We start from the raw sequence: 16,980 nt of genomic DNA, 5'->3' as shown, positions 1-16,980 counted from the left end.
GCATAGTTGATGTAAGCATTCAAGGGCAGTCACTCTGTAACATTTCCTGTAACAAGTTCAGGTCAAAAATGATAATGATATTGATAGGTCATATTCTAGGACTACAAAGCGAAAATGGCTGGTAGGCAGATACCTTCAACTATCAGGAAACTTATTGCATTGCGTGCTAGCCCAAACTTTAGGGATGTTATTACTTTTAAAACGATGCCCACCCCTAAACCCAAAGATGGAGAGTTACTGGTGAAAAACAGGTAAATAAAATTTTCATGTCCATGTCAAGTTTTTTTGTAATCTACCCTAAAGTTGTGCACAGGTCACAGTGGAATGTAGGACGGTGTTTGTTTGCTATAGATAACAGTCTATTGATTAAAGGGGAAACTATGACGGTTCACTTAATGGAACAAGAATTTTTACCATATATATATACTTGGGTCAGTGTGAGATCAGGGTTACATAGCGTATTTGAAATTGAATGAGAGAAGTGAAAGCTTATTTGTGTTTAAATATTTTTGATAGAGAAAATTACATAATATAATTATGGCTAGTAAAAAATTACCGTCGACCATACGCAAGCTTGTTGCAACGAGGGCAAGCTCAAATTTCAGGGAGGTTGTTTCCATAGTTACACAGCCAACACCAAAACCAGGTGATGGTGAGGTTCTTGTAAAAAACAGGTAGGAATTTACGCTTATTAAATGTATGTATGCTCGATTTATTTATTGTGAAAAGTCTGCAAAAGAGATTTAATATTTAATGCATGGCAGAGTTTCAAAATGAGGGAAGTTGCACAATTTTTGATGATCAAGTGGTAGATGTTTCTTCAAAAAGAGAGAGATTTTAGGATTCTCAATAAACAAAGAAGAAAGTTCTGACATCAAAAAGAGGGAGATTTCTTTAATGTGTGAAAATACCCCTTATTTTAAGAAAAATCTTTGAAAATATGCCTACAGAAAGTGGGAGTCGAGACTCCCGCTAAAAGTGGGAGAGTTCACATGTATGATTAAGTTATATGTAAGTATGGCTTTAACTACAGCCATGATGTAAGTATATATATTTATATGTAATATAATGCTTGATTTATTTATTGTGAAAAGTCTGCAAAATAGATTTAATATTAAATGCATGACAGAGTTAAAAAAAATGAGGGAAGTTGCACAATTAAGTTATATGTAATAATTATGGCTTATATTTTTTACTAGCCATGATAATATTGTATAATTTTTTTCTGTCAAAAATAAGCTTTCACTAATCTCTCATTCAAGTACGCTATTTGATGTAGATATGGCCTGATTACTTGTTTCTACAATTTCCAATGATTCTCTCACTCCGGTTTTCCAAAATAATCTTTTCAATTGTGCAAAATGACTCAAAATGAAGTACAATTTAAAATTAACTTAAATTGGGTTTAAAATCACAAATTAAATCAAGATTCAATTTAATTCTGAGAATATTTCTTTATAAGTGTTTGTATATTTTTAAATTATTGTTTGTAGATTTTTATATTTTAAATGCCCAAGTATAATAATATACATTGTAACTATTTTTTTAAATTTAACCCTTTCACTGCCATAGGGACACCTTATGCCGTCCCTTTTATTTTCGGCGTATTTGCCATATGGATGGCTTTAGCCGTTTCTATAATAAAAATAGTAGATAATAATAAATTGATAATAATAATTATAAAAATAATAATAAATATAAAGAAAATTATACCATCGACAATAATTATTATTATACTCACAGATTTGGAAACATACATAATTATTATAATACTAATAACAAATAATAATAATTATATTAATTAATAATATAGTAATTTCTTAGAAAACCCTCTGGCAAATAGGTGATCAATAAAACAATTACCCTCTGGCAGCGAAAGGGTTAAATTATTTTTTAAAATTCTTTTAGACCTTATTGGAGCTTCTTTTAGTTTAAGTATCTTAAAGTAAAACTAAAATAGCAGTCTGATAAAAATAATCCATTTTGGCAAACATTTTTTGTTGGAACTGTTGTACAAGAGGAGAGCGAAATAAGTAGTTTATTTTGATATAATTATGTATATTATTTTTATAAGAGGTATTTTGTAAGTGACAAATTTTTTCTATGCCCAGGTTTGTTGGCATAAATGCATCTGATATCAACTTTACAGCTGGCAGGTATGATCCTACAGCTAAATATCCTATAGACATAGGCTTCGAGGTAAGAACTTCTTTCATATGCTCAACTTTCCTTTTTTTCTTGAGTTTTGTTTTTCAGTATAACTAAATTGTTTATCAGCTTAAGACTTGTTTTGTTGTTCTCTAACTATATCTAAATTGTTTATTAGCTGAATGTTGTTACATAATACTGAAATACTGTTACTGAATACTGAGTACTGTTACATAATACTGAAATACTGTTTATACTGTTACATTATACTGAAATAATGTTTCAGAATACTGAATACTGTTACATAATACTGAAATACTTTTTCGGAATACTGAATAGTCTGTTACAATTTATACTGAAATAATGTTTCAGGATACTGAATACTGTTACATAATACTGAAATACTGTTTAAAAATACTGAAATAATGTTCCAGAATACTAAAATACACAAATGTACTTTTAAAGAATACTGAAATACTGTTCAAGAATACTAAAATACTGTTAAAGATTACTGAAATATTGTTACAGAATACTGAAATACTGTTAAATGATACTAAAATACTGGTTAAGAATACTGAAATACTGTTTAAGAATACTGAAATACTAGCCTGGGATTCAGGCGTTGATATTTTTTGCTTATTCATAACATACGCGCTATTTCATACTCGATCGTCATAGATAACAAACATCTCGGGGAACCCAGGCTACTGAAATACTATCAAAGGCAGGTGCTAAACCCAGCAAAACAAACAAATGCAAAATGTTTGATACAAATAAGTGTATTTTATTTTCATCCAGGCTGTAGCAGAGGTTGTGGATGCTGGTCCCAATGCAATGTACAAACCAGGCCAACCTGTCATGTACTTACAGTATGGTGCCTTCAGTGACTATAAGGTAAAGCATTGGTATTTAAATTCAGGTACATCATAATTGGCAGTGACTGTAATGAAATGAACTGAAAGTGATTTTTTTTAATTATTAAGAACAAACCTTAGCTGTGTTGTATTTTTTGTCATGACCTTCTTGCCAGCGTTGGTGTCAGTTAAAGTTTTTGTTAAGGCCATTTTCTCAGAAACTATAAAAACACTTCCCTTCAAACTTGGTATACCTGTTTATTATCATGAGAAGACACGATTTCAGAAAGGCAGACAATCCTTAAATTTTTTTTGCAAAGTTATGCCCCTTTTTCTGGTTAATCTTTTTGTTAAGGTGCTGTTTCTCAGTAAATTTCAAAGTAATTTCCTTCAAACTTGATCAACTTGTTCACTATCAAAATATGACACCATTTCAGAAGGGCAGATAACTCTTAAAATTATTTTAACAAAGTTATGCCCCTTTTTGACTTAATTTTTATCTTTTTAAAGGTCAATTTCTCAAAAACTGTCAAGGTTAATCATTTCAAACTTGGAATATTTTTTCAAATTTAAATTGGAATGCATTTCTGAAAGGTAGATAACTTTAAAAAAAAATTTTTTTTGAGTTATGAACCCTTTTTAGTTTGAATTTCTTGGTTAACTTTTTTGTTAAGGTACATTTCTCAAAATGTATGAAAGATATTCATTTTAAACTCAACGGAGAACTTGTTCACTATTAAGTTTGAAATGCATTTGCAATAGGGAGATAACATGGAAAGCATTTTTTACTTTATTATTTCCCTTGTTAGACTCAGAATAGTTGCCTTTTAAAAAAACAAAAAAAAAACAACAAAAAAACAATGTTAAAGGTATTAACTTAAGACTTGAAATATTAATTTTGTCGACTATTAAGGGCAGGTAAGCCTGATAAGCATGTTTGCATAGTTATGCCCTCTTTCCTATGTTGCTGTTATGTTATATCCCAGTACTGAGAAAAGTGGAAGGCGCTGTCCCCAGACAGGTCTTGTTTATAATTTCTACAAGAACTGCAAATTTTTTGTTAATCTTTAATGATAAAGTACCGGCTGAATAGCAAACAGTGCAGACCATGATCAGATTGCGCAGACCTTGGTCTGCACTGGTAACAGTCATGGGTAGAATCAGTTACCATTAGCATTCTTAGGGTTAAGTTTATTTGCCAATGAATAGCATCTTTTTTTTATTTCAAGAATGGTCTGTATAAATAATTTTTATAAAATTTATTTGAAATACTAACTTTCTCTGGATTCCTAACTAATTTCACAAATCATAGGTGTAAAGTTTCTTTATATTAGATAAAGTAATTTAAATTAGTAAAGAAATTGAGGGTATGACAATTTTTGTTTAAACATTTTCAGATTGTTAAAGCTAGTGTCTGTGTTCCATTACCAGAAGTGAAAGCAGAGTATCTCCCTTTCATATTGAGTGGAAATACAGCAGCCATATCATTAGATAAGGTGAGTGTCTGAGGTGTAGAGAAAAATTTGCCGTCAGTTATTGTTAACTAAAATTCTTTGGGTTTGCTACACAATATGATTCAGCACTATATTAACTAAATTTCGAGAAGTCTTTCTGATTCATGATACTTTAGATGAAAGTTTTTTAATGTTCCAAAAAAAAAGTTTCTGGGAGCATAGTTTTTGCTCTGTCCTCTCAGTGGTTTAATGCTTCCGCATTGTGTAATTCTTCTGCACTGCCCTACAGATTCCCCTGGCAACTCCATTAAGTGATAGTTATCTTCTATAATTGATAGGTAGAAACCTTGGATGGTTCTCTGAGTTTGGGTGGAGTTAAGGGTCAAGGTCACTGATGGTTCAAATGGATTTTTTTACACTATTCCTTATATAATATTTATTGACTAATGCCTCTAATATTTGTTTGGCACATATATAAATTAAACCTTGGGTGGTTTCCTAATTTTGTGTAAAGTTCAGGATCACTGAGACCAAGGTCAAGGACACTGATGTCTGTACAGCCTGTATTTGTTGACATTGAATGTGCAATGAAATACATTGACAAATGTTCAGGTTCTGAATATTGCATTAACTTTTGAGATTTCACAATACATATGTATACATTTGGGATAATATGTTTTTAGTCCCCTACCGGTTTACCGGAGGGGACTTTAGGTTTACCCTCCGTCCGTCTGTCAGTCCGTCTGTCTGTCCGTCAGTCCGTCCGTCCACAAAACTGGATCCCGCGATAACGCAAAAAGTACCGAAAATAATTTAATGAAACTTGATATATGGATAGATGGCAGTATGGAGATTATGCACGTCTTTTTCTTTTCTTCCTATGTTGAAAATTCTGGTTGCTATGGCAACAAATAGACTGAAAATATGGCAAATTTTACACATAACCTGGATCCCGCGATAACGCAAAAAGTACTGAAAATATTTTTATGAAACTTGATATATGGATAGATGGCAGTATGGAGATTATGCACGTCTTTTTCTTTTCTTCCTATGTTGAAAATTCTGGTTGCTATGGCAACAAATAGACTGAAAATATGGCAAATTTTACACATAACCTGGATCCAGTGATAACACAAAAAGTACTGAAAATATATTTATGAAACTTGACATATGGGTAGATGGCAGTATGGAAATTATGCACATCCTTTTTTATCTTCCTATGTTGAAAATTCTGGTTGCTATGGCAACAAATAGACTGAATTTCAAGATTTCTGATTCTAGTTTTTAAGTTTTTTCACTATAAGTTCTTTATTTCTCAAGGTATTTTCTTCAAACTTTAAATATAAGTTGCTTGTCATCAACCACATTATATGTGACAAGGTTTACAACTCTAGCACAAAATTTATCAGAATTACCTCCCTTGAACTTAAAATTTTCATGAAAAAAACATTATTTTTTTAAATAACTTCTTTTTCTGAATGTATCTACTTCAAACTTCATATAAATGTTTCTTATTGTCACTCAACATTTGTGAGTGTTCAATACTCTAGCAAGACTATTTCCAGAATTATGCCCCTTTTGAGAAATTGGTAATTTTTACTCCAACTTCTTCAATCATGATAGGATTTTAAAAATGTTATATTTTGATAACAGGGATGTTTAAAAAATAACTTTAGAGTGTCCTTCAGTCCGTCTGTCTGTACATTAAAACTGTTTCCTGTGATCACTTTTAAAGAACTTTTTCAACAAATTTACTTAAAATAGGAACCTAAGTGAATGGCCAATGGCCCTTTAGAATGTTGCTTGGGCTCTTACCGGTAGGGGACTTATGGATTGCTTGCAATACTATGATAATTGCTTGTTCATTATGTAATTAAATGGTATAGTAATGAATATTGTAATGTATATCAAGAGTTATGTCCCTTTTGTATATATAAAACTTTTGTCTGGTTCCAGGTTGGAGAACTCAAGTCAGGTGAGACAGTATTGGTAACTGCTGCAGCAGGAGGTACAGGCCAAATTGCTGTAAGTTTATATGCATTTTTATAACTAAAATCCCAATAAAACTTGACAATTTTCCATTTTCAGTCATATTTTGTCTTATTTTAAATTGACCATTTTCTGTGATTATTAAATTTGCTTTCAGTTTACTATTGTACTATTGTACATACCAATAATATTTAATGATTGTTGTCAGTCATATGAGAGTTGTTCAAAAAGAAATTAGACTAAAAGTCTTGTGTCATCATATTGCATTAAATTTAGAATATTTTAATGTGAACTGTGATCGTAAAATATTTTCTCTACAATTTGAGCATGAGTTTATTGAAGTATTGTGATAAATGCGTGTCCCTTGAATATTGAATAAGAATGGTTACACAGACCTGGTGCAGTGTGTTATAAAAATCATTGAAGCTTAGAGTTGTACTTCTAATTTATTCATGATTTATTATCTGTTTTTCCATATATTCCACTGACATGTTTTAATATATTTAAGTGACATTATCGGCGCCTTGTCCGTCTGTCCGTCCGTCTGTCTATCCGCACTCACAGGAGAGTAATTTATGTGGCTAGAGGGACAATAGGTAACTGTTCTTTCTCTTTGATGTCATTCATTCCGTAATGCTTTTATGTGGCTATTTTCTTTTGTGTGGCTAAAAAGAACAATAGAGAGAACAATAGGGTAGCCACATAATTACTGTCCTGTGAGAACTTCCGTCTGTCCGTCCATTGTCTTGTCTGGAGTATAACTTGAAAACCCTTGGAGATAATTTGTTTAAACTTCATACAGTGGTAGAGGGCATTGAGGGGGGGTGCAGTGTCAAAGAACCATAACTCTATTTTGCCTGGTTTTTGAATTATCTCCCCTGATAGAAAAATCTTGTCCGAGACATAACTCTAAAACTATATGAGATATCAACATGAAACTTTGTAGGTAAATAGATCTCAATGGGTAGATGTGCAGTGCATAAGAACAATAACTCTTTTTATCCTAATTTTGGAGTTATTGCCCTTTGTTAATTTTAACACTTTGAACTTTGTCCGGAACATAACTCTAAAACTATAAGAGATATCTAGATGAAACATTGTAGGTAGATAAATCTCATTGAGTAGAAGTGCAGTGCAAAAGAACCATAACTCTTTTAAGCCTCATTTTTGTGTCGCCTTAAAAAGGTGACATATAGGGGTTACTTTTGTCGGCGGCGGCGGCGTCTGTGTCGGCGTCGGCGTCCGCTAAAGCTTGTCCGGAGCATAACTCAGTCACTATAAGTCTAATTGACTTCAAACTTGGTATGCATGCTTCTTTCAATAACCCGAAGTGCAGTGCACAAGGACCGGTACTCTGCAGTTCTTATTTTTTGAGTTATTGCCCTTTGTTAATTTTCATACTTTAATTTTGTCCGGGCCATTTCTCTTCAACTAAAAAAGCTATAGACTTGAAACTTCATAGGATGATAGATCTCATTAAGAAGAAATGCAGTGCACAAAAACCAGTACTCTGCACTTCCTAATTTTTGAGTTATTGCCCTTTGTTAATTTTCATACTTTATTTTTGTCCGGGCCATTTCTCCTAATGTATAAAAGCCATGGACTTGAAACTTTATAGGATGATAGGTCTCATTAAGAAGAAGTGCAGTGCACAAGAACTGGTACTCTGCATTTCTTATTTTTTGAGTTATTGCCTTTTGTTTATTTTCATTTTTTAATTTTGTCCGGGCCATTTCTCCTTAAGTATAAAAGCTATGGACTTGAAACTTCATAGGATGATAGATCTCATTATTAAGAAGTGCAGTGCACAAGAATCGGTACTTTGTATTTCTTAATTTTTGAGTTATGGCCCTTTGTTAATTTTCATACTTAATTTTTGTCCAGGCCATTTCTCCGAAAGTATAAAAGTTATGGACTTGAAACTTCATAGGATGATAGATCTCATTAAAAAGAAGTGCAGTGCATAAGAACTGTTACTCTGCATTTCTTATTTTTGAGTAATTGCCCTTTGTTGATTTTCTTACTTTATTTTTGTCCTGGTCATTTCTCCTCAAGTATGAAAGCTATGGACTTGAAACATTATAGAATGATAGATCTTATTGATAAGAAGTGCAGTATACAGAAATGCTGCTCTGCACATATTATTTTTTTAGTTATTGCCCTTTGTTATTTTTCATATTTCATTTTTGTCCTGGCCATTTCCCCTAAACTACATTGTTCACAAGGCGACACATCTGACTCGCGGAGTTCTAGTTGAATTATCTCCCCTTATAGAAAAATCTTGTACGGGACATAACTCTAAAACTATAAGAGATATCAACATGAAACTTTATAGGTAGATATATCTCAATGGGTAGATGTGCAGTGCACAAGAATCATAACTCTGCATTGCCTAATTCTGGAGTTATTGCCCTTTGTTTATTTTTACTTTTTGAAGTTGTCAGGGACATAACTCAGAAACCATAAGAGATATCAACAAGAAACTTTGTAGGTTGATAGTGCAGTGCAAAGAACAGTAAGTCTTCCTTGCCTAATTTTGGATTTTTGCACTTTGAACTTTTTCCACAACTACAAGAGGTGTACTTTCCTGTGTCCAAAACCTATTCGGGGAGCATCACCCGGCTCAAACCGGGCTCTTGTTGTTAGCATGCACCAGATCACATACCCCTTGTCATTTGAAATTTTCACAGAATTGTTATTTGTATACATATTATTTAGAATTTTTCACTGTATATGGTGGACATTTTCCAATATTTGTGGCTTGTAAAATTGTGTACATAAATTAAAAGATGTGAACAATAGAGCTGCAGTCTTATTACTTTATGAACAACCCTCGTATCAACTATTGTACATGAACATTTTCTGTGATGGCTGCTGTCAGTCTAATATTGTACTATTGTACATGATGTGGTGCTTTATCTTGTAGGTTCAATGGGCTAAGTTGAAAGGATGTCATGTGATAGGTACATGTTCTTCTGAAGATAAGATACAGTTCCTGAAGGTATTCTTTTAATACAGTGTATGTTTGATTAAGATGGAGACATGTGTTAAGTTGATACATTGTATGTGGAGACCGGTTTGCCTAAAATACGAAAGTGAGATTTTTGACGAAAGTGTGCGAAAGTCAGACTTAAAATTTGAATTGTACCGTTTTAGTAGAATTTCACAGTGATTTTTCTGTTTGTAGATGTATACTATTAACAACTAATAATATTTCTTTTCAAGAATAATCCCTATGATGATTTAATCGCCATTTATTTGCACAATTTCTATATCTTCCTTTCGCTCACTTTGAGAAATACGTTAGTGACATGTAAAATATTAAATAATAGAGTTTAAATTGAAATTTATACTAAAATTGCAGTTTGCAGACGTATATTATCTGAAATATATAATATCTATTTTCAAAAATAATCATTATGATGATTTAATCACCATTTGTTTGAATAATTTCTACGCACAAGTTCTGAGATCTTCCTTGCGCTCACATAGAAGAATATACGACTTGTAAAATATGAAATAAAGCGTTGAATTGAAAGTTATACATATATTGCATTTATCAGGTGTATAATATCCAAAATTAATATTATTTATTTTCAAAAAATAATCATTATGATGATTTTTACCCCATTTTTTCTACATAATTTCTATATATACAAGTTCAGCAATCTTCCTTTCGCTCACATAGAAAATATGAAAGTGTCCTCTAAAATATCAAATATAGAGTTTAACTGAAATATAGTGATGAATATCAAATTATTAGTTTCTGAAAATATACGTTTACAAACTGCAATTTAAGTACATTTTCAATTCAAACTCTATATTTAATATTTTACAAGTCACTTTCATATTTTTCTATGCAAGAGAAAGGAAGATCGCTGAACTTGTATATTAGGCCAATAAATGGCGATTTTTTCATGATTATGGTTATTTATTATAATATACATAATTAGTAGCTAATAAGTTAGGTCTACAAACAGCAATTTTACTGTAAAATTCTATTAAAACGGTACAATTCAAATTCTAAAAGTCCCTTTCGCTCACTTTCATTAAAAATCTCACTTTCGTATTTTAGGCAAACCCTGTGGAGATAACATTTATTACAAAGTGATTAAAGTTTCTGATATAGAAATATAGTTCATAGAATCTTAGTCCTAAGTGTATCCTAAGTCTAAGGACATAAAACCAACTTCAGGACTAGCTTAAGACTGTTTCAATAAACATTTTTATCTTCATTCAATTAAGTAAAAAATTACTGTAGACTATAAATAAATGCATTTTCCTGAAAAAAGTTCAGAAATACATTGACAGGCTCTTGTATTTGCAATTTGTTAATGCCAAACAGTATTCCAATTCAGAAATTAAAATTAGATATTACTACAGAGTTCATGAATGAAAATGAAATTAATTAAACTTAAAAAAATTATATTTTTTTTTGTTTGTAATACACATTAAATTTAGCGTTTTTCATTTATCTGATTCTTCACAAACTTTTGAAAGACTTCTTTGATTGGATTTGTATAAGATATCATTGAATATGATACAAAATTTCATGTCTTGTTTCTTTTCTTTATATTTGTGATATAGAGTTATGCAGCCTTTTTAGGCCAATGCGGCTGTTTTTTACCCCACACATTTATGTTAAGTTTTATTGTTTATTACAGAATATAATGTTTATTGGTAATAAGTTTGTAAACATTTTGTGAAAGCTTAGCCTGCTAAATATGTATTTTCTTTCTTCAGTCAATAGGCTGTGATAGACCAGTGAACTACAAGACAGAGAACCTTAGAGAAGTTTTGAAAAAAGAATATCCGGTAAGAATTAAAATATTTTTCGATCAAATGAGGTACAAAATAGCTTTTAGCTTACAATGAATTTTTTTATTTATCTGTGCATAGATATTTAACTGTATGAATCTGTTCAATTGTTAACAATTTACATGTATATATAATTTGATACTATGAGTCAGCAGTTTCCCTTTGTAAAAATTGCCCCATTTGTTTCTTTGTATGAGAATTATTTAAGAATTCAAATTGCAGAATTGGAAGCTCTGAGGCCAGCAGCTTGTACTTTTAAATGTTACTGTATCTGCAATGTTTTAGGGGTGGTTTTGGTCAAGTGGTTAAAGTCATTGATTTTAAACCACTTGCCCTTTACCGCTGTATGTTTGAATCCCAATGGTGACATTGGATCTTTCACATGAGAAAGCTATCAGGCTTAGGTTTATGGAATGTCTGTCGTTCTACTCATGTGTCCGTTTGTGCCTGAAAATAATGCATGGAAGAGCACCTGAGGTCTTCTGCCACCAATAAAGCTGCAAAGTTACCATTTGACCTACACTGTGTTAGTGCAAGGTAAAACCCAACCCCCAAAGAAAAACCTGCAATGTTATAAAATGTACTTGGCTAGCTTAATGCTTATCAACTGTTGTACATATGTATTTATTTTATTTTTCAAACAAAATAGAAATGTCATTTGATTAAGCCATGTTAATTGTTCTTTTATTTTAGATACATTATAAGTTTTAATTTTTTCAATAATGTGAACCAGTAACTAATAATGTGAGTGTGATTATGCATAAAAAAGTGTTGAACATACGGCAACAAAAATATATTTTGTTTTCCAGAAAGGGCTAGATGTTGTTTATGAAACTATTGGTGGAGACATGTTCGATACCTGCGTTGAAAAGTAATACTTTATTTGAGCCGTGTCACGACAAAACCAACATAATGGGTTTGCGACCAGCATGGATCCAGACCAGCCTGCGCCTCCGCGCAGTCTGATCAGGATCCATGCTGTTCGCTTACCAACCCTATAACAAATAGAGAAACTGATAGCGAACAGCATGGATCCTGATCAGACTGCGCGGATGCGCAGGCTGGTCTGGATCCATGCTGGTCGCAAACCCATTATGTTGGTTTTGTCGTGACACGGCTCATTTGTTTTTCTTTCAATGAAATTGAATTACAGTCAAGTCTGTGCACAAGGACCACCTGTAGGGTTGTCATTTGTGGAGAGGTGACCTTTATTCTTAGACAAACTATACTGGTATTGCAAATAAAGAGATATGGTATTTAATGATTGTGAAGTCTCTGTTTGCAAGTGGATCAGGGTTTTTCTATGATAGAAATTTATATCAATTTAAGGCTTAGTGTTTGATAAATTCAATTCTTTGACATTTTGAGATCTATGTAAACCTATGTGACCACTACAAAGCCATGATAGCCTGGCTGATCTAACAAGACTCTTTACTGTTGACTGTTCCTCTATTTTGGTTGCATATATTGCTGAGGAAGAAAATATACTGCCTCTCAACGCTTTAGTTTTGACTGCGCCAACATCTTCAAATTCTTTCATTTGAGAAAGCTTTAATAGTAGTCTGAGCTAGCTTACGGAACGTCAGTGGTTCTACTCAGGTGCATGTTTGTGTCTGAAATAATGCACAAGGGTGCACCAGAAAACTTCCTCCACCAGTAAAGCTGGAAAGTCTCCATATGACCTTTACTGTGGTGCGACATAAAATGGTTTAAACCCAACCAAATAAAAACAAAACAAAGAAAAAAAAATGAAATATAGTAAAACATTACACTGTTCTGCTGAATTATGGAAGGTTGGTGGTTCTACTCAAGTGCCTGCACTACAGAAAAGATTGAGAGTTGTCATATGACCTCAGCAGTGTAGGGCTGAACCAAGAAACCCACAACGTTAGGACAATACATTGTCTACATGTCCTGAGATTTAAATATTAAATTTTGTTTTGATAAAATATATTTGGCTTTAAAGGAACTCCACTGAGGTCCGAAAGCCTAAAATCTTTAAAATTTGAATTTCTTACATAGGTTAGTTGGGGCACTAACTAAATGATATGCAAAAGATAATTAAGAAATATACTCAGAAATAATTTGAATTTTGTATTTTTATGCTATTTTAGCTAAATTTGAGTGAAAAGTGTGAATGAATTTTGGGTCATTTTTGACAGTTATCAACATGTTATTGGTCTAGAGTCTAGACCTAGTCATCAAATGGAGAATTAATCGCGAAAAATTATTTCCAGTCCCATCATGTCAAAAAACCTGAAATGAGTCCCTTTAATTAAAATTCACAACTATAATGATTCATACCTCAATGATCATACCTTGCTGTCTCCATTTTGTCGACTGTCAAGTATTAGGAGTTTAATAATGAAATACCATTTGCCAACAATATCAAAGTACAAATATAAAGAATAAGAACTAGACGATAATGGTAAAATAAGACAATTTAAGACTGTATGTTTTTTATTTACAGTTTGGCTACACATGGGAGATTGATTATCATAGGATATATCGAGAACTATGAGACAGATAAGGGATATAAACCATCCCATACAGTTTCCACATTACCAGCAAGAGTAAGTTTTATTTTGGCATATTGTTAGCATAGGTTGTTTTTTTTTCTTCAAATTATTGAGCATTTATTAAAGTGTTTAAAGCTATATATACATGTACATGTATATATGAGCCGCGTCACGACAAAACCAACATAATGTGTTTGCAACCAGCATGGATCCAGATCAGCCTGCACATCTGTGAAGTCTGTTCAGGATCCATGCTGTTCGCTATCAGTTTCTCTACTTGTAATAGCATTGGTAAGCGAACAGCATGGATCCTGATCAGACTGTGCGGACCCGCAGGCTGGTCTGGATCCATGCTGGTCGCAAAAGCATTATGTTGGTTTTGTCATGACACGGCTAATATATGCTGTTAAGGGATTGTCAAACTATTATTTATATTGTGATTAAAATGATTACGAAGGATATTTGACAGTATATTTTATAGAAAATGAATATTAAGCCATGCATAATATCATCGCCAGACCTACCTAAAATACCAGCGGGGAAATTTTACGAGTAATAAGACATTCTTTGTTACAAGAAATATCCATAATTTAATGAAAACAACAGTTACTAAATTTTACATTTTTTGAATTTTGATACAATACTTAATCAATATATATAGCTTCATACACTTTAAGATATTAGATATTTACCTATAATGATAAAATTTATCATATGATGCGATTTGGTGAAGTGGCTAAATAGTGGTTATTGCGGTATTCATTTACCACTGCTAATAGAAGTTATATGTGTAAAGAAAACTGGCAAGTACAGGTACAGAAGTAAGAAACTCTGGCTATTTAGCTAATTGTCAATCAATCTGATACAACTAAAAACTCGTACATTTAACCAACCAAACAATGAGTAAAATCAGCATATGTTTTTTTGTAGCAGCTTTTAAGTATATCAGTGGCTACACCTTGATTTATTCTGAAGATTTAATCTTTATTCAATCTTTTAAGAATATTAGCGGCTACACCTTGATTTATTCTTAAGATTTAATCTTTATTCCAGCTCTTAAGAATATCAGTGGCCACACCTTGATTTATTCTTAAGATTTAATCTTTATTCCAGCTCTTAAGAATATCAGTGGCTACACCTTGATTTATTCTTAAGATTTAATCTTTATTCCAGCTCTTAAGAATATCAGCAAGTGTACGCGGTTTCTTTTTAATGAATTTTGCTAAAGATACAGCGCCCTATGTGATGCAACAGATACAGTATCATAAGGAAGGGAAATTGAAGAGCTTTGTTGACATGGGAGAGAAGGCATCGGCTGGGCCGTTTGTTGGTTTAGAAAAAATCGTAGATGCTGTTGAGGTAAATTTTCCAACTTAAATATATGGTCTGCATTTCATTACTTTGATACTTTGTTGGTATTCTTATGTGACAGGTCTCACTTGGGAAAAGGGAAAAAGCAGGGGGGACTGGGTTGTAGATTTATATCCATCCCCTGACACATACCTATTTTGAAATTTAAGCATATTTATACAAGTATATTTAAATACATGAATGAGAAAAATTGAAATTTGAACCATTGTTTAGTGGGATTCTTTGAAATAACCAAAACTTGTGTCATATAAGAAAACATAATCATGACCCCCAGTTCAACCATAACCTGATCCTGACAGCAAAAAATGTTTTAATACACATATATATACAAATGTAAAAAAAGTCAAAACTTGCTTAAACATTCTCTCTAAGGATAAAATATTATACAAATCATGAAATGTCTGTAAGATTTGTTTTTATGTGTATTTCAGCATCTGTATTCCAAGAAAAGTATCGGAAAGATTGTTGTAGATGTTAGTTCGAAACTCTAGTGCATAATTATCCATGGACCTTTAAATACGACAAAACTATCGCTTAAAACACAAGGATGTGCTGAATTTTTAAAGTGAATTATATTGGTTGTAAAGTGCATTCTGTATTGACCTCTCTGGTAAAGGTCACGAACTTATGTAACTATGACCTTGTATGGTCAAGGTCATTGTATCTTTGGAAATCATATACATACATGTAGTTACATTTTCATTACATCAGGGATGTTAAAAAAGTACCTCTTTTTTCACAATATCTCATATTTTTAATTTATGCAAAGAATCGGTAACAGTATTATTGTTCCAAAGTTAAAACATTAATTTTGACCTTTCTCGTAAAGGTCAAATTTTTTAAAAACTATTCGTGTTATATGTTCAGCTATATTTACTCAGTTGTTGAGGATTGGATTTTGTTTTTATTGTGAATTAATGTTAATTGTGTCTTTCCTTTTTTTGTTCGGGTTTACATATTTTTAAAAGGGAGGTAATAAAGTATTAATGGTGCTATTTTTAGAAATTATACAAATATATCATTTTCAAAGGTTTCCATTATCCATTTTGGCAACGACCAACTATGTGACATTGTATAGCCTAACTTGCCACAAGATCTTATTAATTTCGTTTCTCCCCAAGAATGAATGTGTATCATTAATTAAGAATTAAAAAAAATATATTTCATAATTGTATATTTGTATGTTATTAGTCAGGAGGCAAAAAACTATGATTTTAATGACAATAAACAATGAGTATACCATAATCTGTTGCGGTTTCTTTTTTTTTGCTAAACAAACAAATTCTGTATTTTAAGATTTAATATGATCATTGATTTAAGAGGAATTTAGTGTATCTGTGATAATTTCCTTATGGCTAAAAGAAACAAAACAAAAACAAGTTTAGATCTAATATTGTTAACTTCTGTTTTTTATGCACATGCAGAATAAATGTTTTTTATTTCAAACAAAATGATTTGTTTTATTTCTTCCTTTCTGGAAACTGTTGAACCGAAGCCAGTGTACATTGTTAATATCAACATAAAATTTTCATTGTGTTTAAAGGTTAATTCTACAATGATATTGTAAGAATTAATGTGTTTTTTTACTCTCCAATTTTTGTAAAACAAATTTTTTTTAAAGTTCTGTTTTCATCAGTATCAAAATTCCAGTTGTAATTTTGATACAAGGAGATTTGTTAATTCATCTATTCATCAAATATAGGCCGGTGCTCAAAATGTTTTAATGACTTAGAGTTCTCTTATTATTTAAAGGTACAGAATGCCTCAGAAACAAATAAATTTTTTCACATTTTTACATCGTTAGAAAGGGCAAACACACAGGTGTCA

The 16,980-nt window shown here is 31.8% G+C and overlaps 1 protein-coding gene across 2 annotated transcripts; it reads left to right on the top strand.

The window, feature by feature from the left end:
- The first annotated feature begins 32 nt into the window (after nt 1-32).
- On the top strand, nt 33-15,991 carry LOC132721252 (prostaglandin reductase-3-like). 2 transcript variants are annotated; one of them, XM_060705543.1, is made up of 11 exons: nt 33-251; nt 2,112-2,199; nt 2,947-3,042; nt 4,400-4,498; nt 6,413-6,481; nt 9,372-9,446; nt 11,189-11,260; nt 12,073-12,134; nt 13,734-13,836; nt 14,956-15,141; nt 15,585-15,991. In XM_060705543.1, exons 1-11 carry the CDS (start codon nt 115-117, stop codon nt 15,642-15,644), a joined length of 1,047 nt encoding a protein of 348 aa, XP_060561526.1. In that variant the 5' UTR covers nt 33-114; the 3' UTR covers nt 15,645-15,991. The 2 variants fall into 2 exon arrangements, with proteins under 2 accessions (XP_060561526.1, XP_060561520.1); XM_060705537.1 differs by lacking the exon at nt 33-251 and adding an exon at nt 431-674.
- The last annotated feature ends 989 nt before the right edge of the window (nt 15,992-16,980 follow it).

The sequence above is a fragment of the Ruditapes philippinarum genome, unplaced genomic scaffold (assembly GCF_026571515.1).
Source record: "Ruditapes philippinarum isolate M1 unplaced genomic scaffold, ASM2657151v2 ctg4200_1_1_1_1, whole genome shotgun sequence".
NCBI classification, from domain to species: domain Eukaryota; kingdom Metazoa; phylum Mollusca; class Bivalvia; order Venerida; family Veneridae; genus Ruditapes; species Ruditapes philippinarum.
Note: the sequence above shows the minus strand (reverse complement) of the source record. Positions and strands in the feature narration are given on the sequence as shown.

What these genes read in the sequence shown, in the direction of transcription:
- LOC132721252 (XM_060705543.1), top strand. Translation starts at nt 115, where the DNA reads ATGGCTGGTAGGCAGATACCTTCAACTATCAGGAAACTTATTGCATTG. An exon ending in GAGTTACTGGTGAAAAACAG is followed by an intron (nt 252 to 2,111) that starts GTAAATAAAATT and finishes TTCTATGCCCAG; the next exon opens with GTTTGTTGGCATAAATGCAT. An exon ending in AAATCGTAGATGCTGTTGAG is followed by an intron (nt 15,142 to 15,584) that starts GTAAATTTTCCA and finishes TGTGTATTTCAG; the next exon opens with CATCTGTATTCCAAGAAAAG.